This window comes from Petaurus breviceps, unplaced genomic scaffold (assembly GCF_028583685.1).
Source record: "Petaurus breviceps papuanus isolate PSGF00001 unplaced genomic scaffold, PetGlider_PUasm1.0 90763, whole genome shotgun sequence".
NCBI lineage: Eukaryota > Metazoa > Chordata > Mammalia > Diprotodontia > Petauridae > Petaurus > Petaurus breviceps.
In genome coordinates, this window is record NW_027187340.1 from 7055843 (window position 1) to 7081817 (window position 25975).

At 36.8% G+C, this 25975-nt stretch overlaps 1 protein-coding gene across 2 annotated transcripts in view; it reads left to right on the plus strand.

The window, feature by feature from the left end:
- The window catches only part of OSBPL6 (oxysterol binding protein like 6), a 276138-nt gene that overhangs the window by 190196 nt on the left and 59967 nt on the right, over positions 1 to 25975 (plus strand). Inside the window, exons 3-10 of one of the 2 annotated variants that reach the window (XM_069068488.1) lie at positions 1216 to 1338; positions 4909 to 4962; positions 6467 to 6580; positions 6697 to 6867; positions 11328 to 11460; positions 18229 to 18332; positions 18880 to 18972; positions 23860 to 23934. In XM_069068488.1, coding sequence (XP_068924589.1) covers positions 1216 to 1338; positions 4909 to 4962; positions 6467 to 6580; positions 6697 to 6867; positions 11328 to 11460; positions 18229 to 18332; positions 18880 to 18972; positions 23860 to 23934 — 867 coding nt within the window. The remainder of the gene's footprint in view (positions 1 to 1215; positions 1339 to 4908; positions 4963 to 6466; positions 6581 to 6696; positions 6868 to 11327; positions 11461 to 18228; positions 18333 to 18879; positions 18973 to 23859; positions 23935 to 25975) is intronic. The other variant, XM_069068487.1, reaches the window with a different exon arrangement.

Here is a 25975-nt window from a genome sequence, read left to right on the forward strand (position 1 = left end):
TCATCTTGAACTAGACGTCCTAATAGATGCCCTAAATTCAACATGTCTAAAACTGAACTTCCCTATGACTGTTGAGGTTACCATCATCCTCCCAGTTAGCCAGGCTCGCCACCTAGGTTTCAGCCTTTACTTCTCTTTCCCACCCTTCCTATAACCAATCTGTTTCCAAGTTTCATCGCTTCTCACATATGTTCTTTTCTGTCCACACAACTACCCCTCGTATGAGGGCCCTTATTACCTCATACCCAGACTACTACCTCAAATCTGTTTTTATTCCAGTCCATCCTTAGCTGTCAAAGTGATCTTCCTCAGTGCCGGTCTGACTACACCAATCACTCCCCTTGCTTCCTAAAGTTCACCGGCCCGCTGCTACCTCTGGGATCAAATATAAAATTCTCCCTTTGGTTTTTAAAGTCCTTCCCAAGCTGCCACTTTCTACTTTCTAGTCTTCTTATACCTTATACCTCCCTCCTCTCCATTGCACACCTAGCATACTCTATAGTCCAAGAGACTCTTGCCTCATCGATATTCCTTGGACAAGAATCTTCATCTCCCAAATCCAGCTATTGCCCGTGCCTGGAATTCTCTCCATCCTCCCCTTTGCCTACTGGCTTCCTTGGTCCCCTGGGCTAAAATCCTGCCTGCCACAGGGATCCTCCTCTCTGTTCATCATCTTTCATTTCTCCTCTGTATGCCTCGTTATGTTTGTACGGGATGACTATTTGCATGCTGTCTCCCCTGCCTGTTAGAATGTGAACTCTTTAAGATCGAGGGATTTCTTTTTGCCCTTCCTTGTGTCCCCAGGGCTTAGTCCACAGTACTAAGTGCCTCATGAAGACCTGAGAATCCAGATGTCTTCTGTTAAGCCGGAGATCGGCAAAAATATGTAAAACAATACCACTCTTCTTGCTGATTTCTCTTTGTTCTAGAAAATATTTTTTGTAAAAATGTATTTTTTCATAAAATATTATGAAATGGACTTCATAAAAATATGTTAGTACCTTCTTATTTGCTTGGCTCACCTAGCTGCAATTATCTGATGGTTTACAACCTTGCTCCAGGGTATACATGCTTCTGATATATACATAAGCAGCAGTTTCTGCTTAGGAACTTGACTCTTCAAAATGTGTCATAAAGAGATTATGTCCTATTAGGTGTAGTTTTCTTGTAAACATTGACCGCAATCTAATTGTTTCTTTCTTGTTTTTCTATCAGGAGGCCGACAGCTGGGAAATCATAGAGGGCCTGAAAATAGGCCAGACTAATGTCCAGAAGCCAGACAAACATGAAGGATTCATGCTGAAAAAAAGAAAATGGCCTTTGAAAGGCTGGCACAAGGTGAAACTCACTGTCTGTGTGTATAGATCATCATTAGTATCACTGGTAATAGGAGAGTTATTTTATTCAGTATGACTTGTCACAAAATATCTCCAAAGTTCACATAATAATGTCATTTGTATAATGACACATAATTTTGAAGGCCTGTTCTTAACCATTGGAACTGTCATAATCTCTGTGCATATTTAATTCTGTGAACTTTGGTAAATGACCTTATATTTGGATGCCATCATAGAGAACACCATTAATCGATATGAATTTCCTCCTCTCCTCCAATGCCCATAGTTAGTGAAGACAAAAAACTCTTGTCCTGGGGTTCTTAACCTTTTTTTGTATCATGAATTCCTTTCACAGGCAAATGAAGCCTATGAACCCCTCCTCCTAATAATGTTGTTAAATGCATAAAATTATAAGGGAAACAAATTATACTGAAATAAAAATGTATTTTTTTTTCCCTTCTTAATTCACAGACCCCTTCAGATTTCAAGCAATTATGCTTTGGTTGTATATATACCAGCACTCCCTTTACCTCAATTCAAACCAAATTTTATTAGTTGATTGATTGGATAGGATTTCCTTGGCTCATCTTCTCTTCACTACTATATACAGACTAAAATCACGAGTAAGGTAAAGAGATATTCATGGAAATGTATTATTTAAGATCCTTTAAACCGGCAATTCTCAACATGGAGTCTGCAAGCCCCTGGGGATTCCTAAGATACTTTCAGGGGATTGGCAAGATCAAAACTATTTTCATAATAATACTAAGGTGTTACTTCCCTGTTAAAATACGCCTTCCTTTTTAACTGCACATCTGTGTGAAGCCAGATTTTCTTCATATACCGAAACAACATATCCCAACAGATTAAATGCAAAAGCATATCTGAGAATCCAGTTTTCTTTCCATTAAGCCAGACATGGAAGAGCTTTGTGAAAATATGTAAAGCAATACCATTCTCACTGATTTTTTTATTTTAGAAAAATGGAGGGGGGGGGTTGGTTTTTTGTTGGTGGTGGTTTTTTTTTCTTTTTGAAGGGCAGTTGGGGTTAAGTGACTTGCCCAATATCACACAGCTAGGTTTTTGTGTGTGTGTGTGTGTGTGTGTTAAGTGTCTGAGGTGGGATTTGAACTCAGGCCTCCTGACTCCAGGGGCAGTGCTCTACTCCCTGCGCCACCTAGCCACCCCAAAATAGTTATTTTTCACAAAAATATGTCTCTAAATCATTTTAAATGATCTATTTTAATCTCTTATATGGTCAGTATTGATGAATAACTCACATAAACAAAAGCCTTTTGTTTATAATATTTTTTAAGGATTTCTAAGGGTCTTGAGATGAAAAAGTTTGAGAACCACTGTTTTAGATTATATCTAGCCAACTGAGGTATAGAAGAGAGCTTTCCAGTGCTTATTATGGGAAGAAAAATATTTCTAATTTTTGTGTAGTAAGCAATTAACCTTAAGCATTCTTGCCATTGCCTGAACTCTGTGATTCATGGTACAGGGGGAAGAGAAAAATAATTGTCTTTTGAACATCCTTAGTGTAATTCCTGTAATGGACTACAGCTAGCATCATGGAATAGGCTTTTAAGGAATTCTTAAAGTAATTTTTTTTTAACCATGTCTGTCACTTTCCAGCCAAAGTATTTATTGTGTTGTTCTGAATTGAAAGACTTGCAGATGAGTAACATTTGTCAGTACTTGGAATTTCGGAGTTTTAGAACTGGAAGGAAACTTAGAGGTCATTGAGTCCAGAGCCCTAATTTGACAGATTAACTGAAGTTGAGATGGATGAAGTGACTTGTCCAAATTTATACAGGTGATGAAAAGTTGTCAGAGCTGGGACTTGAACCCATTCCTCTGGTGCCAAATTAAGCTATAAATCAAGGAGGCTTTGGTCTATGTGTTCTTTCCCTACTCCACATGCCACATTCTCTGAATTCTCATTGCTACCCGAGGCCCAATAGTATCTTTTTCCTTCTCTCAATAGGGCTATAGTGCCATTGGCTATACTCTCTTAGGAGCCTCTTTTTCTCTCAATCCACCTCAGTCATTCCATAAATCTTCCATAAGCCTTTATATGCTTTTCTGTGACCTTGCCACCTTCTCCTATTCCCCAGATGGAAATGGTATGAGAAAATAGGGGGGCACAGAAACCAAGTTACATATGAGTCACTAAATTTAATTTTTCTTACAAACTCTATGATTTCATCAAACTGGCTCTGAGTCAACTCTTTCCAGAATATCCTGTGGAAAATTTCTCCACATAAATAGTAGAGGTCCAGAATCAATTTTAGTATTTCTATCTCTAATGTGCTCTAAATAAATCGTATTTTTATTTTGACCTAAGCTAAGCCATGTGAACTGTGAGGTATTTACTTAAGTGCTTTTTAAACTTAATTTGGAATAGTTTGGTTTTGGTTTTGGTTTCCCCCCCAGCATGAATCTTTCCTCAGATTTGGCCTCAAAGGTCCACATTCTTCTTATTTTGTAACAAAGGGATTACATTAGTCTTTCTTGAGTTACATGTTGAGGACCATTAGAATCAACCTGCCTATTCTATTGCTAAGGGTTACTAAATCAGATAGTAGTTTTCCATAGGAGAGAACTTCATGCTACAAATAGAGAGGCTCCCTGGTATCAATAGCTTACAAGAGAAAGGCACTGGACCCATTGTTTTGCTACATACCAATAGTCACTTGTTTGGCTTGGAACTGTACAGGGATGGAAATAAACAGAGATTTCCCATTTTTGTGGAGCTATAATTGACAGGACCACTGAGAACCAAGGGACCACTCAGCAGCAAGGACATGATTGGTATGAATCCCCGAGAGTCCATTTTTATGTCTTTGCCAAACTATGTAAATTTTTATTCTTAATATTATCCTGAAAGAATTATCTCTATTTACTTGGAAAAAAGAAACTAAGCTATAGAAAGGTGAAGTATTTTGTTCCAGGTTACTATTTTTTACCTTTTAATGGCTCATCGGTCCATTGAGAAATCCATCAGCTTTGGTTTGTCCACATCAATGCTTTCTCTAGTTCCCTATGGAATTCAGTTAAATCTGCCAGAGTAAGAAAAAAAAATTCAAATGTAATAAGATAATCCCCCTGCAGAATTTTCCTGGCACTTAACCTAGAATTTCCCTTACACCTGACAGGGGTTGTGACTAAACAAGAAATGTCATGAAATTTTCTGTTCTGTCATTTCTCACTATCAAAAAAAAATAATAAATTCCAACCCTGTTAATGAGGAAAGTTTTAAATGCAAGCCAGGCACTGATGTGCTCACACTAGTGTGGGAAGCCATAAGTGGCCTCCATTGTCAGATTATGAACCTAGTACACAAGTGTGCTTAGTCAATGGCAAAGATAGAATAAAACGGAGACTTCCTAATTGTTCAGTGTGACAAACACATCCCAAGTACACTGAGGGAATGTGTTTTATTTTGGTTAAATTCACTGGCTATGAAAATGCTGAATGTCAAGAAATACTAAACCCACATTTGTAAACATTTATTGTAATTCAGATTGTTCCCAGAAATTAATAGTGAATTATTTGTTTCTTGCAGCGGTTTTTTGTCCTGGATAATGGAATGTTGAAGTATTCAAAAGCACCACTTGATGTAAGTAAATCATAGGACATTTTTCAAAGGTTGGTTTGGAGTCCTTTTTGATATGGCTAAATACCATTACATTACAATTCTCAGCCTATAGTTACCACCAGCTTTATTCATTTGTTCTCCTGTGGTGTAATTTTAGATTTGATAAAGTGACTGAACTACCCAGGTACGATAGGAAGTATATTTTCTGTTTATGGCAAAGGTAGTATAAAATTTCAGACTTATGACTGAAAAAATTAGAATTCAGTCTTGTGATATGCTATTGAAAACTGCAATTTGATCCTCATTGTAATATGCTAAAAATACGGTCTTCCTAATATTATCATGGGTGAGATTAAAGTGTCTTATTTACTTAATAGTTTCATATCTGTATAACATTTTAGAGTTTTCAGATCACAGTCACTACATCTGCTATCTAATTTTGGTGTCACAACAACTCTAAGGAGCTAGGTAGGGCAGATAGTGTCCCTATTTTAAATACTGAAAACTAATCCCTATAGAGGTTAAGTGACCTCTTCAAGGTCACCAGGCCTACCACATGGCTGAGCAAAGACATTTGAGCCAGACCCCATGATGCTGTGTCGTTTTTATTGTTTTAAGTAATCACTTTTCTCAAGACCTTCTGATCGAATGGGCAACAAACTAAAAGCTATAAAAGATGTCCTCAAAATTCAAAAAAGCAAAAGTTGGGCGTATACTGAAAAGAAATGGACAATTGTGGCATTTTCTTTTGGGGAGGACAATTTTATTTTTATCTTCAGAGACAGAGTCGTTAATTATTAAAGTATAAGGCAGATTCCAGAGAGGAAGAGGAGGTTGCAGGCAAGAAGAGGATATGGGGGAAGGGATTTCGATATTATCATTCTCATCAGTTTGTATCTTATTCCCCAACATCCCCCTCTAAACTTTGCATCTTCCTTAGCTGAGGACTCTGGATGCAGTAACTGCTTAACGTTTTTAAATAAATGAAGTAACAGAGAGGAGAAAAAGAGGAAGAATAAGCAGAAATTGTCATGAAGATGCTAAGCAAAGGACAAGGCTGTTTGTATTTTTGGTACCACCTATCAGATCTTGCTCTTGCCTCTCCATTTCACTAGCAGGAGATTAACAGAGATTACTAGAGGCTAAAGAACACACAAGGACCTTATCTCTTCGATGACCCTGTCTGGAAGCCGATCTGTTAATTTAATTTGTTTCTTATATGAAAAAAAAAAATGAGAGTTCTTCACTGCAGATCTGTAGTTATGAAGAATTGACCTTAGATGTTATATCACATAAATTGATAGCAGATAGAATGGCTTGTTCATTCAAAGGGGAATGGGGAAACCATCTAGAATTTCCTCAGATTGGGAGAGATTTTGATTTTCTTTCCCTAGAACAGAAATAGTGTTCTCATTTTCTTTGGAAGTATGAAAGGCTGCCAAATTCCCTTTTTTTTTCATTAGATATAGAAACATATCTAATTGGATTATTTTTCCAATCTACTTACATGTCTTTTGATTTTTAGATTCAAAAAGGCAAGGTCCATGGGAGCATTGATGTTGGCTTATCAGTTATGTCAATTAAAAAGAAAGCTCGGCGGATAGACCTTGACACTGAAGAGCACATCTATCATCTAAAGGTACCTGGTCTTTAAATAGAATTTTCGTCCACTTCTTTTGGGAAGCTGCACATCTTCATCAGGTTAAACTGAAGTAATGAATGAACGAACCCCTTCTCTTCTTGCCTTTGTTTTAGGTGAAATCCCAGGACTGGTTTGATGGGTGGGTCTCCAAACTCCGCCACCACCGATTATACCGTCAGAACGAAATTGTAAGATCACCAAGGGATGCAAGCTTTCACATATTTCCTTCAACCTCCACAACAGAATCTTCACCAGCTGCTAATGTCACAGTTATGGATGGAAAGGTGAGCCTTACTTTTGTGGAATCCAGCCCTAAATTTGCTTAGGAAATGACGCGAGGCATTATAATTACCCTTATGTATGTAGTGCTTTGTAGTTTACAAAGCCTCTCACAAGAGCATTGTGAGATAGTGAGTGTGTGTCTTATCAATCCCATTTCACAGATAAGAAAACGAAGGCTTAGAGGTTGTGGTTTACCCAATGTGACACAATTTGGGATTGTTGGAGCCAAAATTTTAAGCCAGTTCTCCTAAATCCAAGACCAGCATTCTTTGTTATTCTACACTTTTACATAAAGATGAAACAATTCATAAAGTAATGGAAAATGAAAATCAACTTCCTAATCTAAAATCTAGGTCAGTTAAGGACAGTAGGAATTATATGCCAACAAAATCAGTTACAATAATAGGTTGAAATGAAAAGAAAATTAATGTTTCTTTTTTTTTAATAAATGAGAAAACTCCTAAATTTGAGTGGTTTTACCAAAAGTCTAGGAAAAACCTCAAATATTTGACCCAAAGAGCTTTATTTATGGGTGTAATTTCCAAAATATGACCTGCCCTTATTAGGCTTTAGCTACATTGTCCAAATAATCTACCATCAGCAACATTTTCTCCATTTTCTTTTTTCTTTTCTTTTTTTTAAAAAACAATGGGGGTTAAGTAACTTGCTCAAGGTTACACAGACAGTTATTTTTGTGTGGGTGCCGAGTATCTGAGGCCAGAACCAATCCCAGATCTCCCAATGCTGGGGCTCGCACTTTTACTCACTGTGCCACCTGGCCACCCCTAAGCAATTGGGGTTAAGTAACTTGCTTAAGGTTACATGGCCAGTTACTTTGTGTGGGTGTTAAGTATCTGAGGACGGAACCGATCCCAGGTCTCCCGACTCTGGGGCCAGTGCTCTTACTCACTGCACCTGGCTGCCCCTCCATTTTCTAGTGCCTGCTCAGCTCCTGGCACATAGTAGGTGCTTAATGAACGTTTATTGTCCGATTGTAAACTGATTTACATATTTCTGTGGACAGAAAGTTGTGCAACCACACCAACTAGTTCTAAATGTGTTATAATCTCAACTCAACCCTCATGGCAGCTAGCTGTGTTTTCTTTTTCACTGATTAACTGTGTATTCTATTCCCTATAGCAGGTGTTCAGATTTGTTTCTTCAAATCTTTACCAATACTTCCTCCTCCCTCTCTCACAGCAGAGGACCTGGCTTCCTACTTTTCTGAGAAAAATAGACGCCATCTCTCCTGAGCTTCATTTTCTTCTTACTTTAGACTTCAAAATGTTCCATGTTTTTACCTGTTCTCTCCTTTCTTTCCTCTCTGCAAGAGTGGTAGCCTTTGTTCTTGCCAAAGCCTACCCTTTCTTGTACCTATCCCTTTCTGTCTCCCCTGGAAACTTGCCCCTTTGACCGTTTTCCCTCTTTTCCTCTCTTCCTCTCTGTCTTCCTCTCTTCCCTCTCTTTTGCCTTTCATCTATATCTGTATCACTCTCCCTCTGCTTCCCTCCTTTTCTTTCCCACTTTCTCCTCTCCTTTTAATTCTTCCCCTTTCTCCTTTCCTCTCCACCTTCTCTCCATCTCCTATCTCTATCTTACTCTCTTCTTCCCCTTTCCTTTATTATTTTCTATCTTTTTGATCTTTCTAAATCTAATAAAACATTCCTAATTCAAGGATGTACTGGAGACAGCTAAAACTGCCTCCTGTGAGCAAATTGTTCATTTTCAAGGTGAGCATTTAAACCTCAGAAATCAACAAATGCTATGCAACCATGCTTGGTATTTTTTTGTTGATTGTTTGGCCCTAAGAAAGATATTGGAAAAAGATAAAGGAGAAAGATAAAGGAGATATTATTAGTAATTCATTAATATTTTAAATTTAAAAGTGTATCATAGGTACATTGTTTTTTCTGGAGAGCTGGTTCTTTTTTGTTTTGTTTTGTTTTGTTTTGTTTTCTTTTTGGAGGGCAATTGGGGTTAAGTGACTTGCCCAAAGTCACACGACTAGTAAGTATGTCAAGGATCTAAGACCGTATTTGAACTCAGGTCCTCCTGACTCCAGGGCCAGTGCTCTATTCACTGTGCCACATAGCTGCCCCAGGAGAGCTGGTTGTTAAACATTACCAACACACTCTTGCATTCCTTGCATAACATGTCCAGGCCTCTTCTATCCTTAAAAACCCTTCACTCTCTTTCCCAATCAGACATGGAGTTGTCTACATTTGTTGCCTCAAATTCCCCTTTGACTTTTTAGATTTTTTTAATATGTTTTTATTTTTAAATATATTCTTATTTTATTAACTATTTCCTAATTACATTTCAAAATATAAAAACATTTTAACATTCTTTTTTTAATTTTGAGTTCCAAATTCTTTTCCTCCCCTATCCCATAAGAAAACAAGTGATATGATATTGATTATCTGACTCATTTCTTAACATTTTCTATTTCCATTTATAACCTCACTGCCTTCTGGAAACTATACTCCAACGTTACCAGTGATCTTTTAACAGCTAATTCCCACTAATTAACCGAGTGACTTTGGTCAAGTCACTTACCTCTTCTCTGACCCTTTCCATGGTTGTTGAGAGTTTTAATTAGATAACATATAAAGCATTATATTAATACTAGCTATCATCATCATCATTATTAGAAAAATCACAGGTTCATCCATGCCACAGGACAGATTGCATTGACATATTACATTTGTGACTTGAATAGATTTGCTGAATTTACATCTTAAATTCCCCAAAGTGTCTCAAACCTTATATAACTTCATTATCTCTCTCCCTCTCTCAGCCAAGACCTGGGCTTCTTTTGTTAATTCTCTTTTAAAGCATGTGGGTATTGGGTCAAGTTTAATATGAACTGTTGCTATGATGAAAAGTATCCTATGGGGAGGATATTAGGAAGGCGGGGCAGTAGACTCAATAGCATGATACTCATCACAAGAAGCATTCATTGAACCCCTAAGCTTATGTGTTCCTCTTTCCTTTTCATAGACCAAGGTTTGGAATAAACCTCCTGCTTTAACCCAAATTCCTGAAAAATAAATCAGCCACAGATGGATTTTCTAAATATAAAAGCTTAATACTTGTGTCATCAGTGTTTTTTTTTTCACTTCTGCCTCTGTCTTTGGTATGGGATAACACCAAGGGCAGGGTGCCTTCATTACTAGTACTGTTGTTGCCCTGGTGATTCAAGAGAAAAAATTACTTGAAACTAGTTTCATTCTACTTTTTTTGGTTTGGAATAGGAAAACTATATGACTTCTATGAGACCCATTATTCTAGTTTCCAATGAAATACCTCTAATGCTTTAGCTTAGTGAAATATTTCCATTACATTTATCAGGAGGTAATAAAAAAAAAAAGAGGAAAAAGTCTATTTATCACTCTGCTTGCATCCTAAGTATCAAATTATGAGTCTCGGAAGTGATAATTGGTTTGTGGCCCTCTGTGGATAATAAATAAGCCAGAGTTTGCTAAGCATGCACTTCATTGAATTCATGATGATTTAGAAGAGGAGTGATCTGTTGTAATTGAATATTAGAGTCAAAGATGGATTTTAAATGGCTACTGCTTTTTTGAAAACTTGGTTGAGTCCTTTTCACAGGGTGCCTTAGCACCTCTTTTAAAAGAGCTGTTTCAAGTAGATTATTTGTTCCATGCAATATCCTGATAATGGAATATGTGTTGGATGTAGCTTACAGTGGTATAGTCTCTTAAGACTTAAACTATTTTTTTCCTAGTGTGCATAAATCACAAGCCATGCAGAGATTGCCTCTAGATAAAATACTTAGGGAATTTTCATTTTTCTTCTCTCTCTCTGTCTCTGTCTTTCTCTTTTCCCCCTCCACCCAGTTCCCCATTACCTCCAGATGATTTCACAGTTTCAACTAGAAACCTAGCACATTTCAGAGGTCAAAGTTTTGGAGATCATAGATCTGAAAGAAATCTTAGAAGACTACCTAGTCTTATTTTCCAGAAGAGGTCTACAATCCCAAGTCACACAGGTTGTTCAGTGGGAGAGCTGGAATTTGAACAGAGGACCTTGGCCTCTGGTGTTCTTGTCACTGCACCATGCAATTTCTAAGATTCAGGCAGGCAGTTTATAGAAATTGGGGGCCACCTGCCTGCTGCTGCACCCTTCAGGACATTGCAGTTTAGTTTGCTGGTACTATGGTTCTGAATTTTTTTACTTTCCCTGCCATTTTGTGGGTTACCTCACTTGGCAATATTTCATATTTTGATGACATTATTTATACTGTTGCTTGTGAATTTCGGAGTATATTTTCAACACATGGCAGGACCTCTATAAAAGAGGGTTCTGTCTTATTTTGCAAATATACAAGAAATATGGAAGGTAACCATTGTATGACATATCACTTAACTTTCTTCAATAACTTTTCTCATTTATTTATTAGTACTATTACTCATAATGTTGTCTGTTTCATGAACATCAGGTACCACAGAACAGTTTCCCATGGCAACCACCTATACCATGCAGTAATAGCCTGCCTGCAACATGTACCACTGGCCAGAGTAAAGTAGCAGCTTGGTTACAGGATTCTGAAGAAATGGACAGATGTGCAGAAGGTCAGTGGTCTCTGATAACAAGCCATAGAAAATCAATGAAGTGAACTTTGGGGACTAGTGATTTTCTTTGTTTACTTACTTTACAGATGAGGGATCTGAGACCCAGACAGGTCAAGTGACCTGCCCAAGGTCATATGGGCAATAAATTACAAAAGTCAGGTTCTGAATCCAGGCTTTCTTTCTGACTTCAAATCCAGTGCTCTCTCCACTACACAATTCCTCTGTCATTTCAACAAACGTTTGTTGTCGATAAGGTACTAAAGGGGTTGCAGAAGAAACAATCCTTGCTCTCGGGGTACTTACAAATTCTTTCTCTTTACTTAATGGACCTGATTTCCAAGTTGGCCATGCCTCCTCTCTGAGCACAGTCCCCTTGTTAACCCTTTCACTCTTTCACACCTTCTCAACTTTTGCCCTGTGACCTCCATTCACTGAAGCCCTTCCATTTTGCCCAGTCTATCTACTCCTTTCTAGATGAACTCAAGCCCAAAAGGAGGCTGAACTCTATGACTAACCTCCTCAAATTTGTCCTCCACTGTCACTCTCAACTCTCTCATGTCATCATCTTTTTCACCTACCATCTTACCAATCCAGGATGCCAAATGCCTCTCATCATCTGCTTTCCCTGTTTTGTACCTGGCATATAGGGTGTTGCTGGAAAAAGTCACAGAGCTGATGCTATTTTACATATTATAAATCTATACTTTAATTTTAACCAGGCCCTCAGTGTACATCAGCAATCCTTTTATTCATCTCATATTTATTCTCTGGCATATCTTTAACTTCTGTTTCAAATTTTCACCACTCTGATAATGCCAAGCAGCCTCTAATCTTACCCTCTCCACACCGAACAGCGAATTCCTCTCTTCTTTTCCAGAGAAGACTGAGGCAGCTGAATGAGGTCCCTCACTTGTGTTTTTGATGTTAGAATAGCTTTTTCTACACTCATTCTCTCAAGTGTCAGGGAAGAGCTTTATTCCCAAGTTGGCCTTTGTACTTTTTCAAGTCATGCCCTAAAGTTCAGTATTATATCATACCATACCCTTTATCTCTAGATGAATAACTTAAAGACTGTTGATTAATGAATGGAGATCAATTTGAAGGGAAGTCTCTTTTGTCATTGTAGGGTTCTGACCTATGTCTCTGAATATATATATATATATATATATATATCTCAAAGGGGGGGAAAGATAGACTTATCAGACTGTAGCAGCAAGTACCCCCAGCATCCTCAGGGTTTGCTGCTACCAAGGTTCCTGGATCTGCTTTGATAAAGGAAAGCAACTCAAAATGGGTTAACAAGCTTACTTTAATCAGTCAGACCATATATCGTTTACCTTGTTCAGGGGAAAAAGGTCAGCACCCCGAACTTCAAAGTATACAGGCAGAATTATCAAGACAGAAACAGATCAAGTAGACAGCTTTCCAAACTGTCCAGCCATTACATCCATACCCAATCAACATCTGGGTTTTTCAAAGCGGGGGGAGGGGATGGGGGGGGGGCTCCAGACAACGGCTTCCCAGAATCCAGCTCAAATCACAGAACACTTCTCAAAGTGAGCCCCCAAAACAAAGCAGCCTTCTCCTGGCTCAGAGAATGTAACAACCTTATTGACTCACTGGCCAATCAAGAAGTATCTACTGAAAAACAAGCCTCCCACCCCAGGCTTCAGGTGCACTTTAGCCTAGGGGCATGGAAGATCTTCCAAATCTGCATTCCCATTACACAGACTTGTCGCTGGCATGAAACTGAGAGAAAATGCTAGTGTGTTAGCATGACATGATGAGTTGAAGGATCTGAAGATTATTCTAAATATAGTGGTCACATCCTACCCAACATTTGAAAAGCAGTTATGTCAAAGAAAAATAAGTGAGTTTCTGGTCACGGGAGTTGTGCAAGCAGAGCTTAAAGATATTACATAAGAAATTCATCCATCAGTCATGGACTTATGGTTCCTTCTAACTCCAAAAGTCTTTCCACTTCAGGGCATCTTCAGCCTCTCCCTTTCATTGGCTCATTCTGCAAGAAATTTCTTGTTCTCCATAATTTATTTGGTAAAAGTGAAAAGCAGTGTGAATCTTCATCAAAGCAACTAAATTTGGACCATCTCTGAATTAATTTTAAATGTATCCCTATTTCACAGGTTAATAATACTACACATTTAAATAATGCTTTATGCTTTTCAGACTATTTTCTTTTTTTGCTTTTTGAAGGGGGGAAGGGAGGGCAATGGGGGATAAGTGACTTGCTTGAACTCAGGTCCTCCTGACTCCAGGGCCATTGTACTATTCACTGAGCCACCTAGCCGCCCCTATTTTCTCATTTCTTATCTAACTTCCTCTTCCCAACAACACTATGACTGGACTTTTTACTGATGAGAAATTGCAGTGTGGAGAAGTTACTTGCTCTAAAATAAAAAATCATTTTTGACAAAGCAAGGACTGGAAAATTTATTTCTTTTAAGCTCAATTGTGTGTACTTTTCTCTAGAATAGAAGGGTTTTGTTTGTTTGTTTGCTTGTTTTGCCTTTTGGAAGGGGAAATGAAGGGCAATTGGAGTTAAGTGACTTGCCCAAGGTCACATGGCTAGTGTCAAGTGTCTGAGGTCGAATTTGAACTCAAATCCTTCTGACTCCAAGGCCAGTACTCTATTCACTGCCCCACCTACCCACCCCAAGAATAGAAGTTCTAATATTAATCTCTCACCTTGTACCCTCTGGAAGAACCTAGTTACTGTTTTGGCAGTTATAAGCCACAGCCTACACTTCTGTACTGTCTTGATGGCACTACTTTATGCCTAAAGAATGATCACTAGATTGAGTACCAAGTGTTTCTGGCATGTCTCCCTTATGACTGGCACTATGCTGGACATTTCGGGTCTCAAACAATAAGTAGCCATCTGATGAACTAGATAGAACAAGTAGTAGTATCCCCATCTTGCAGACAGGGAAATTGAGTCTCAGAAGTTAAATGATCATGGTTGCACAGCTTTTATTAATTTTAGAGCCTCGTCTCAAACCCTGGTCTTTCAGCTCCATTAAATAGGGTCTCAGTCCACAAGGACTTCATGGTCTTGTTATGTTTCTTTAAAAAATAAGCTAGAATTTGGAGTAGAATGAGAGCATCTTAGTTTGGTCCATAGAGATTCAGGTTTAACCCTTCATTTGACCAATGAGGAGACTAAAGAGATTAGAAGACTGCAGTAATAGCATCACTCAGATATGGTTTCAAGAAGAGTCCTGATGCAAATAGAATGCAAAACCCTTGTCTGCTTTTGAATTCTCCCTCATTAAGCATCTAGGGCTTTCCCACAGATGCTGCAAGCTAAACCAGACCCAATTTAGAAATCTAGATATAGATTTTTAAAAATTATGCATTGCTATAAAAAATTTTTTTGCTTTCTAGATTAGTGTGAAAATGGATGCCTTTGGCATTCAGTAGATAATTGAAATTAGTTAGTTTTTCAATGTTTAAATAGTGTATGTGTATATAATTTAAGCAAACTACCAGGAAAAACCAAATAGTTCTACATGTTAACAGAGCTTTCCATAGACATGTTCTCCAGTTGGTTAATAATTTGCATGCAGAAAAGTAATTACTATTAAACTTCAGTGGCCCGAAGGCATGTTCTAAATGTTTAATAATGGAGTAATTCAGTGCTGATGTCTCTGTATTCTCGACTGTATTTAATTGTGTGAACAACTTCTATGAGAGATTCTTTATATTCCATTTTCCTATGCTTATCAATGTCCAAAGAGCCCCTTTTCCCATTACCTATTGTAGTTTGATTTTGTGGTTGTTCCTGATACACTAACATCTGTAAGTCACCTTTGTGTCTTAAATGTCAATTTCAATTGTAGTGTCAATAGTCAATTTCAATTCAACACTTTGGCAGTCTCTTTATCCTACACCTTCATTCTTGTAGTTTACATTAGTGGGAAGATACTGTAAACTAGAGAAAATAAGCAGTTTATTTGAGGGCAGGTTTCAGCTTTACTAGGTACTTAACTGTTTTCTTCCTATCAGAGGAAAAATCTTGAAGGCAGACCTTATGTGATAGTCCAGTAAACTGATAGGAAACTTTTACCGGTTAGTTTTGCATACTTAGCACAGTTCTGGACACAAATGACCTGTTGATGATGAGAAAAGAACTTGACTTGTCATGACCTTGGGATGTCATAAAATTAATGTTTAAAAGACTCTTCCTGAAATGCAAAAAGAATGTGACTGCAAGTCTAATTAAGTGAATTGTTAAGCTACCTGTTTAAAAATGAGATTTTAAAAATCTTATCACTGAGTTTAAAAAATCAGCTAGGTTGATATTAGTTTGTTTTTGAATCCACTGTTTTTTAAATCGTAGGCTCATAGATATAAAGCTGGACCTTAGAGGCCAATCCCCTGATTTTACCAATGGAATAAAATAAACAAACTCATAGGGTTTGGGTAAACTCCTCAAGTTCACACAAGTAATAAGTTACAGAACTGAAGTGTGAACATAAGAAAATCCAAATCGATAAAAACACTGTAATAACGAATTTCACTATTTTAAAACCTCTGATTAACCAAATCTCTCTTCTGGAATAGCCTCCTTTCACTTAGTACAACCTTGATCATTTAAAATTAAGATTAATTCTGAAAAGAGAAAAAGATGATTGATAGACTGAGACTGCTCCTTTAAATGGGTTATCATTAGTAAGCACAGGATAATTCTGTACTGCTTTGCATAATGTCCTTGGAATATGTATAGACACACACTCATTATTTGTGTGTGTGTATGTGTGTGTGTGTGAGAGAGAGAGAGAGAGAATGAGACCTTTTTTTTTTCAAGCAGGAAGCCCCAAGTAAGTGTATGACCCAGGGTGAGCCACTTAATCTGTATTTGTCACAATTCCTCAATTGTTAAATGGAGTGAACTAGGTTTAAGGTTTTATGAGAAAGAAAGAGAGAAAGGGAAGGAAGGAAGGAAGGAAGGAAGGAAGGAAGGAAGGAAGGAAGGAAGGAAGGAAGGAAAGAAGGATGGAAAAAAGGAAGGAAGGAGGGAAGGGAAGGAAGAAAAAGAGATCTAGCCAGTAAACCCTGAGTTTAGTGGCCAGCTTCTGGTCATCAAAATTTACCTTCCTTTGGAGAGGAGAGGGAGAGGACAATCTGAGTTACCGAACTAGCTGGGTCCCCATTCAGGCAACTCAGTCTACTCACAGATTGTGTTTGTCCTTCATTTTCAAAGAGGACCATGGCATCAGGGAAATGATGACATGACTTGCAGTTGACTTTTATTTGAGTGAGGGAGGGCTGTGCAAGGTCACCAGTTTCACTTTTTTAGACCTTAGCCTAAAAGGGCCAGGGTCTCCCACTGAATCCTGGGTCATCTCCAGTCATCCTGATGATCTTGGATCTAGATGACTCTGGAGGAAAAAGTGAGGCTGGTGACCTTACACAACCCTCCCTCACGCAAATCAAAGTCAACTGTAAATCATGTGATCATTTCCCTTATGCCACAGTCCTCTTTGAAAACAAAGGACAAACACAACAACAAATGGAGATAATTACAATACCTACCTCAAGAATATCTAATGAGGTATTTATAAAGCATTTAGCACTGCTCCTGGCACTTAGTAAACACTTAATAAATACTTGTTTGGCAGCTAGCTGGCAATATGGATCAAGTCAAGAAAGCCTGAGTTCAAATTTGGCCTTGGATGCTTACTACCTGTGTGATTCTGGGCAAGTCACTTTACCTTTGTGTGCCTCCATTTTTTTTTATCAACTATAAAATGGGGGCATTCATAGCACCTACCTCCCGGGATTTTTCTAAGGATCAAATAAGATAATAAAACACTTAGCACAATACCTGCCAAAAATAGTAGGCTAGTAAATGCTTATTTCCTTCCTTCTTTTTTCCAAGACCAAAACTTGGGCAGAAAAAGGTTGTCTTAACCCTTTGCCTTCTCGTCCATCCTTTTATGAAGCTGCACTTTATTTCACCCACATGCTAGTCCACTCTCATGCTTTGTGAACCATTAAATTTGGACAGCTGATAGGGTTGTTATTGCGGCACAAATGTATGGAAAGCATTATAGGGAGGTCCAGTAGCCACAGCAGCAGCATCAGTGGTAGTAGTAGTAGAAGAAGAAGAAAACTTAGTGGGGGATGAAGCATCATGGATTACTCAACTTGATTTGTTTAACCAAAACCTTGAGTATTTTTCCTCCATTTTCTCATTAAAGTAGGTACACATACAACAAAAACAGCCCAAATTGAATGCTGCAAAGTTTAAATAGTCAAGCTTGTCCCCTAAGAACAGATGGGAGAAGACAATTCCCCCTGCTCTTTGGAGAAGTGTGGGAGTGTGTGTAGAAAGCTGTATATAACAAGTGACCTTTTTTTTTTTTGATATATTAGTTATTTTTGAGGAAGTGAGTTTTTTTGCCTCCTTTAATTCCTCCTCTCACAGTGGAGGAGGAGGGAAGGAGATAGCAGAAAAACAAAAGACCTCAACAAAAATTTATTTTAAAAAGTAATCACATGCTCAAGTTTTTTCTAAAGTTTCAGAGGTACTCAATCCTGATGACTTCATATGATCCAGGCTTGATTTTAATTGTGGAATGGTTTGCAATGATATGTACCTCTATTATTCTTGTAGCTTGTTAAGAGTTCATATTTCTCCCTCATTTGGATTTGCCTTCAGATGTTGCTGTTTGGCATTTCCATTGGCATGATTTCCTCTCACCTCCCTAGTGCTAATACATCTTGATTTCTTGTTTTCATTAGATCTTGCACACTGCCAATCAAACCTTGTGGAACTTAGTAAACTCCTTCAAAATTTGGAAATACTGCAAAGAACTCAGTCAGCACCAAACTTCACTGATATGCAGGTAAATGCATCATAAATGTTTCTTAAAGTATTTCAATGACCTTTTCATGAATAGGTAAATGAATATATGAAGACAACTATAAAATGGAGTAATTTGGCATCTTAAATCTTTAAATCCCCTCTAGATCTTAATATGGTTCAATGATAATTAGACTGTGAAACTAGATGTTGAAATAATCTATTGCTGACTGAAATTATCTAGAAGAAAGTGATAGCTGTGCTATGTTATGTTAGCAGTGATTGATATCGGAATATAATTTGCAAAGTCTCACAGGTAACTATATCTTCATGCAGAAAGAGAATTAGTATACTTCTATAATAAATACTGTGTCTAGTTTGCCCAGTAGCAGATATTTGCCATTAAGTCTGGGGCTCTATATGATTTCTGCCCAGTGGGCACCAGAGTTGGTATTCTCTCCTTGTTGTTTGTGTATAAGTATCTAACACAATGATTCTTTACTAACTTACTGTGCTTTCTTTGTCTATACCTGTGTCATCTGTGTGAACTTAATAGCACTCTGTTGCTTTTAACTATTTGTGTAATGTAGGCTAACTGTGTAGATATTTCAAAGAAAGACAAGCGGGTCACAAGACGATGGAGAACAAAAAGCGTCAGCAAAGATGCAAAAATACAACTTCAGGTACCGAATTCATGTTACTTTTTTTCCGTCTTTCTCCTTAATGATAATCTGTTTAACATGTCAGTCAGTGTTCACAGTCAGGTAAAGCAGCCCATTACATAATATTCAATGCTATGGGACACCCACTTATATAGACTAGCATAAAGTATCCCAAAACAAATGTCAGTTTTTTAAAAAGAATCTCACATAGAGTTGCATTTGAGGCTCTTTTAAAGGATATAATCCCAAGAATTAATATAATCCCAAGAGATCCAATTTTTTAAAAAGTTTTTGGATCCCTATAATGTGGTTCATTCTTTTTTCTTCCAATATCCACCTCCATTTTGAGGTTGTTTTTTTTTTCCATCAAGGCCACCACCCTCCTTCAAGTCACCCAGGTCCTTGACTGCTACTATTACATGACTCCTTTTTCTCACGCATGCATTAGGAGCAAAGTATTTTTTTTCCTATATGTGGTCATCTTGGTAGTTCTATATAAATCTCAAATGTTATTTGGGTAATATAATATAGGAATAATATATAATAATATAATTAGGAGTAATGTAATATAGGGTAACATAATAAAGGAAATGTTGACATATCTATTGGGAATTCATGTTGAGTACAAAACGTACTGAATTTTTCTCCATAGTTTCTCTTTGACTTTCTGAAGCAGCAGAACATCATAAAAGGTGTCATTCTGTTAGGAGCACATTTTCCAATTATACTTGAGTCATTTCTTTTATTTCTTACTGCATATTCAAAGAAGGTTTTGTGAATTTAGTTAGTTTTAATATCAGTAATCTAATCATAAATGCTTGTTTTAAACTTTCACTCATCAAAAGTGATCACATTTGTTTAATCTGTAGTTAATATGGACTTTTCTTTCAACCCACCATGGTCTTTTAGACCTTCAGAATCATCGTAACCAAAAAATAAATTGAACTTTAGATATTTATACTTAAACTCTTATGAACTATGACAAAACTAGAACACAAACTGTAGTTTTAAAATTTTTTTTTAGTAAGAAATTCTTGAATGATTGTTGTCTACTCATTATTAGAGGAGATGTTGAATATCTATTTGTATAGATAAATGCTTAAAGATATTTAAAATAGAAAGAGCCTTTGCTGCCAGGGAATCATAGCATTCTATATCATAAGGGACCCCTGCAGAATCATTTTCTCATCAGCCAACCTACTTTGTATTAGCACATTCATTGTTCAGCTCTGCTCTGTAAGAATGACTGGGCTTGTCATTTATTTTCTTTTTCATTATTAATATAAGAAATCAAAAGTACTCCTTTTCAAAGTTGTTGTTTGTCTTGAAAATAACAAAATCATCCTTCTCTAGTATCATATTCTAATTCTGATTTTATAACACATTCTTTTGCTTGTTTACTAATCCAATTTATAGAAAATAAATCTTTTGAAGTCCTAAAGAGTCACATTTTCTCTGTCAGAAAAAATCCCCCTGTTTCTCTTTGTTGTATAATTTTTGTGGAATTTTCTTTTTATTCATAAAATTCATACTCTAAAAACAAAAATCTTCCAAATAATTTCATGAGAAAATGGTGTAAGATAAGTTCCAGTAGTTTGACTTCCTGTGAGCTTTTGAAGCATTTTGTGATTCTAAACAAAAAACAAACAAATAAAAACAACCATGGATCTACCCACTGCTTGGCTGAGAATATGGCTGCGTTTCATGAATCAACATTAAACAAACAAAAGAAGCAAATGGCAAATTAATATACATTTTTAAAACCCCTAAACTTGCATTCCAAGCTTCCTTATTTACAGATTGTGTGCTGAATGGAGCTGATTTTCGATTGACAGCCCTATATGATCAGCCCAGTTTCCATGTTGGAAGGCCTATTGACATTCCTTTGGTAGTTCATGGGTTTTGTTAAGAAAAGTGAATACAGGTGCCTAGTTTTATCCTTCTTTTAGGCATGTCTCACTCTTAGTAGAAGGTCATGTTTCAAATGAAGACAAGAAGTTAAATTATGTGAATTTGTTTTGGATTATAAATCTTCAGAAGAAACAGTTTTAAAGATAGGACAGTTTCTTCATTCATATCTAGCCATCTTAATGGGTGGGAAAGGAATTGGGAATGAGTAGAAGTTGCTGAAAATTAGTCAAGTAGTCCTTAAGAGGAATGGTGAAAGAATTTCATTCCAGTAACCAAAAAATGTAGGGGGGGAAGGTATTGGATAGATTATGTAGGTTTTAATGTGAGAGCTTTATTTTACTCTTTGGGTAGAATCAAAAAGAGGGGCATTTAGCTAATAATCTATCATTCTACTCTGAATGGTAAAACCTAGTATATCTTAAAGGAGGAATACTGCTGAATTGGGTACCTTTCCACAGTGCCATGATATTCTCATTGGTATCTACAAGGGATCTATTCTTACTTCTTGGCCATATAAATTGTATTGTGGAAGGGGTGAGTTGGGAAATGGGAAAAGGATGGGATTAAGGACATGAAATGACGAAAGTTGAGTCATTTTTTTGTTTTGTTAGATACAGATTTTCAGAAATTTGAGTTTGTGGTTTGCTAGAAAGGCATACATTTATTTGTCCCTACTCTGCTTCACCTGTTTTTTCCATGAAGGCTGATATGAAATCATGCAGTGTTAATTAACTGTTGTAAAAATCAGGAATTGAGAAATCTGTCTCTATCACCTTTTCCCCATCTTAGCATTAAAATTCTGGCCTTTATCTTTCAAGGTCACATTGGTTAATGTTATTCCATAAATCCATTAGTTTGAGATAATTCTGTAGTTCACATCACAGCCTCCATCTCCCACGATTGTTTGTTGGGGTTTATTTTTTGAGGGTCATCTGGATATTCAAGTTCTTTATTTATAATGGACTACATTTAGCACAGCTATGGCAGGAGCCTTTTTGAGTGAATTAATGAAGCATGTCATTATATTTCAAATTAATAGACTTGGGCCAATGTGGACTTGAATGTAATGTGTGCATGGGTGATTTAGGTGATTGTGCTCTTCTCTAAATGGGTCAAATTATGCTAATTACTTCAATGGAGGGGGCTTCTTTGGTTAAGGTTATGTATGTGAATATAGATATTTCTTCAAGAAGCCATTTGGAGTCTGGCCCCCTGTGGTTCTGAGCATGCATGAGTCAGTGGAAAAGCAGAATTTGTCCTAGGAAGTCCCGTGGGAGTGAGTGTTTCAGAGAAATACTTCCTGTCTCCCACAGTTAACTTCTTGTTTTAATGAAACCTCAAGACTGTCATACAATTGTAATTTGTAGATATTTTAAATAGTTTCACAGAAATACAGGACCTGGAAGAAAACTCCAGTGTGAAATAGAGTTGATAATTTTTGACACTTTAGCAATATGAATTGAATGCTAGACACCAAGATGTGGTAGGTAACTGGGAAAGGGATGCTGTTGTGATGGAAGGAGCCCATGAGCAGTAGAAGTTGAATGATTGGATATGAATGATGCATTTGTAGCTCCTCTGTATCTTATAGATGCTTAAATCACACTGTCAGAATAAGGTCAGAATAAGTTCTCTGCTACTTTTTGATACTTTAAGTATGAGGAAATTCTAGATTAAGAAGTTTATATGAAGAATAAATTATTTTGTGTGGATGTAACTATATACGTGTGTATATATACATACATGTAATTATATATGTGTGCATACACACATACATGGGCATAAATAGGAATTTTTTTTCTAAAGCAATTGGGGTTAAGTAACTTGCCCAAGTTTACACAGGCAGGTTTTTTTGTGTGTGGTTGTTAAGTATCTGAGGCTGGAACCAATCCCAGGTCCTCCAGACTCTGGGGCTGGCACTGCCACCTAGCTACTTCTAAATAGGAATTTTTTGAGAAAGGGAAAGGATTTGGTTCAAATTACTTTTTAATAGTCATTTTTTAATTCTATAATCACAATAAATAGCATAAAATAAATTTGGTTGATATTTTTTTTCTGTTAAAAACCCAGAGAAGATGATCTGTCAGATCACTCCAAAAAGTGAGCTTATTTAAATTCAGAATGAAATTAGTTCTCATAGCTGGGAAGGGCCATAGGTAATTAGGGGTTCAACTTCTGGTCAAAGTAGAAAGTGGGAAAGGAATGATCACCCCACAAGTGAAATCTTTTAGGATTTCTACAACTATAATTATTGATATGGAGAAGAGTTCACAATGTGGCTCTGTGCCCTGAAAAATCTTTGGATGTATCAATTTTTCCCTTAATGTAGAAATTTCTTCATCTTATGAGGGTATCTAAGGGTTTTATTATGTTGCAGGATCTGTCCTATTCTTCCTAGAAAAACTACTACTACTTCAGAAAATCTCATTCTAAGTTTTGGATATTTTTAGGTAGTAAGAAAGGAAATAAGAATCTTTCTTGACTAGTCCTTTTATCTTCTCATTCCCAACTTTCTAAGATGCTTTAGGCTCCTAGGAGACCATTCATGATAGACTATAGTCAGTTATTGATCTAAGGTTGTGTGATTTTAAAAACAACTCCATTGAAACTTCAGGTACTTCATAGCATCTTTACCTTCTAACATCATATAACATCACATTAAGGAATGAAAGTAACACTCAAATTTATTTTTAATTTTTTTGTTTAATCTCAGAGTTTACACATCAATTCATAATGCTTCAAATCCTAGGGTGAGAGAAGGGGTTTATTCAGCAAATAAATGAGACATTTAGGGCATCTTGCAGTGAGAATAAGCGAGTTATCCTCACCAGCATGGATGCTGCCAAGCTCTTCTTAATGTTAAGGATTGGTGAAAGTAAAATTCAGTTAAAGACTCTCCCTCTCCCTTGTCTGATCATCTTTCATCCTCCCATATCCCATCATCTCCTTTCCCATTCCTTGTTATCTCCTCCCTTCTCTTCTTCCATTCGCTGTCAGGAAGGGCCACCTCCGAAGGGCCAATTCAGCACCACACGGCGCCGGCAGAGGCTAGCAGCAGCAGTGGCTACAACAGTGAGTGGATTTAAAACTCAAGGGATAGTTTTATAAGGATGGGAAATTGTATAAACAAAGTATAAAACTGTAATACGCTGAAGTTGCCCTTTCCACCTTTATGTGATAGAGTCAGCCTTAACTCATTCTTTTTCTTCAGCATAAGTATGGCATGACCTTCCACTGTCTGTCCTCTTGTGTGCCTTGTATGCCACATGTATGTGCATGCGTGTTATGGAGAATGCTATTATCCCACCTCCAGATCTAGGAGGGAAAAGCAGACTTGAATGTCAGCCCTTCCCCAATGGCATTTCCTCAAATTACATTATTGTTTTCTATAACATTGTTTTCAAAAACTTTTCTATTTGAACTCTGTTTTGCTAGGATCTGTCTAGTTGGTTTTTGTTTTTGTTTTCTCTTTGTTTTAATTATGGTAAGGCTATTTGAAACATCTGTGAAAAAGAGAGAAAGAGAGAAGACGAATTCAGATGGGAACTCTAAATTGGATGAAAGAATTAGCATCATTGATTTTGAAAGGTCTTTTAGAGGTTGCTTACTCCAATAGCCTCATTTTAAAGATGAGGAAACTGAAGTCAAGTGAGGTTATAGGACTTGATACAAATAGAAGGTTGGAGAGCCTGTGTTCAAACTGGGGGTCTCAGTGTCCAAATCTCATGCTTTTTCTTTTGTGTCTCCTGCCTTTGAGTTTTTTTCATAAACATAATTTTTCAATTTCTCCTTATTAAAGGGAAAAAACATTTTATGTGAAAGAAATTGAGGTAAAATATAAAAAGGATAAAAAAGCAAAAATAAAAGACATTTTTCTAGGCAATTTATTAACAAGTTTTATTTTTTAAGAAGATATGCTAAAATGAGATCTAGAGAAGTCCAAGATAAAAAGCTGTAAATATATTGAAGGAGAGAAACTTTCTAAACTCAAATTTAAAATAGGATCTAGAGGTTTTAGGACAATGAGCTAAGATGTAAGTTCTTAAACTATGTGGGAGTAGATTGTGAGTATAAATTGAATAGTTTAACTAATACAAAAGCTGTTTATGGCATGAAGTATAAAGAAGGATATTTCTTTTACCAAGGGAGCAGAAACCTTCCACTTTCCCAGATTATATAAAGTACTAAATTTATTTACTGAATTTATAACAATTTTATTAAGTATATTCTAGAGGTTAATTCCCTTATTTGTGGCTTTTGATCGTCATAACACATTGAGTTGACAAGGCGGTTGCTAGTCCTATAGAAAGTTTTTTTGTATGGAAGACCTTTGGCATTAATAAAAAAAGGTTCAGATATTAAGAGGATGATTAATTAATTAAACTATTGAATAATGGTCTCCTGTATCATATCTGAGTTTTTAGTTGAGTTGAATAAAACTTGTATTTCATTATTAAACAATTTCTTGGACATTGTAAGAGGACAGACAACATTTTTCACTGTTTTGTAAATGCTTGAACAGATTAAAATGAATACTTTTGAAATCAATGTTGTTATAACGAAATGACAGTCATTTTGAGTTCGTCAGTAATAGGATCCCTCTAAATGAGTTCACCTTGAAAGGGATACTCGAACACTGTAATTAAATGAAATTTAATTTTATCTGTGTAGGTATAATTTATACTTAAATATGTGTGTGTACATATACACACAGATGTATGCATCTGTGTGTACACAGATAGTTGTGTTCCGCATAAATATTGTATTTTTTCCCTGATCAGATCAGTAAATTCTGGACACCGCAGTTTAGGAAAGACATTCATGAACTGGAGAGTAGAGAACAGCTAGAAGAGCAAAAAATAGCAAAAAAAATCAGGATTGGTTTCAGGTGCTAACCGTGCTTAGCCTGGAAAAGAGAGACTCGGGAGCGACCTTCCAGCTGCCTTCTGGTACTTAAAAAGTTTTCCTGTGTAAGAAGAGTTGTTTTGTTCTTTTCTCGCCTGGGAAGATAGAACTAGGAACAAGGGTGGAGGTTGGAAAGACATATAGTTAAACCTGATGTCAGGAGAAAGCTCCCTAACAATTAGAGCTGTTCCCCAATGGAGTGAGCCGT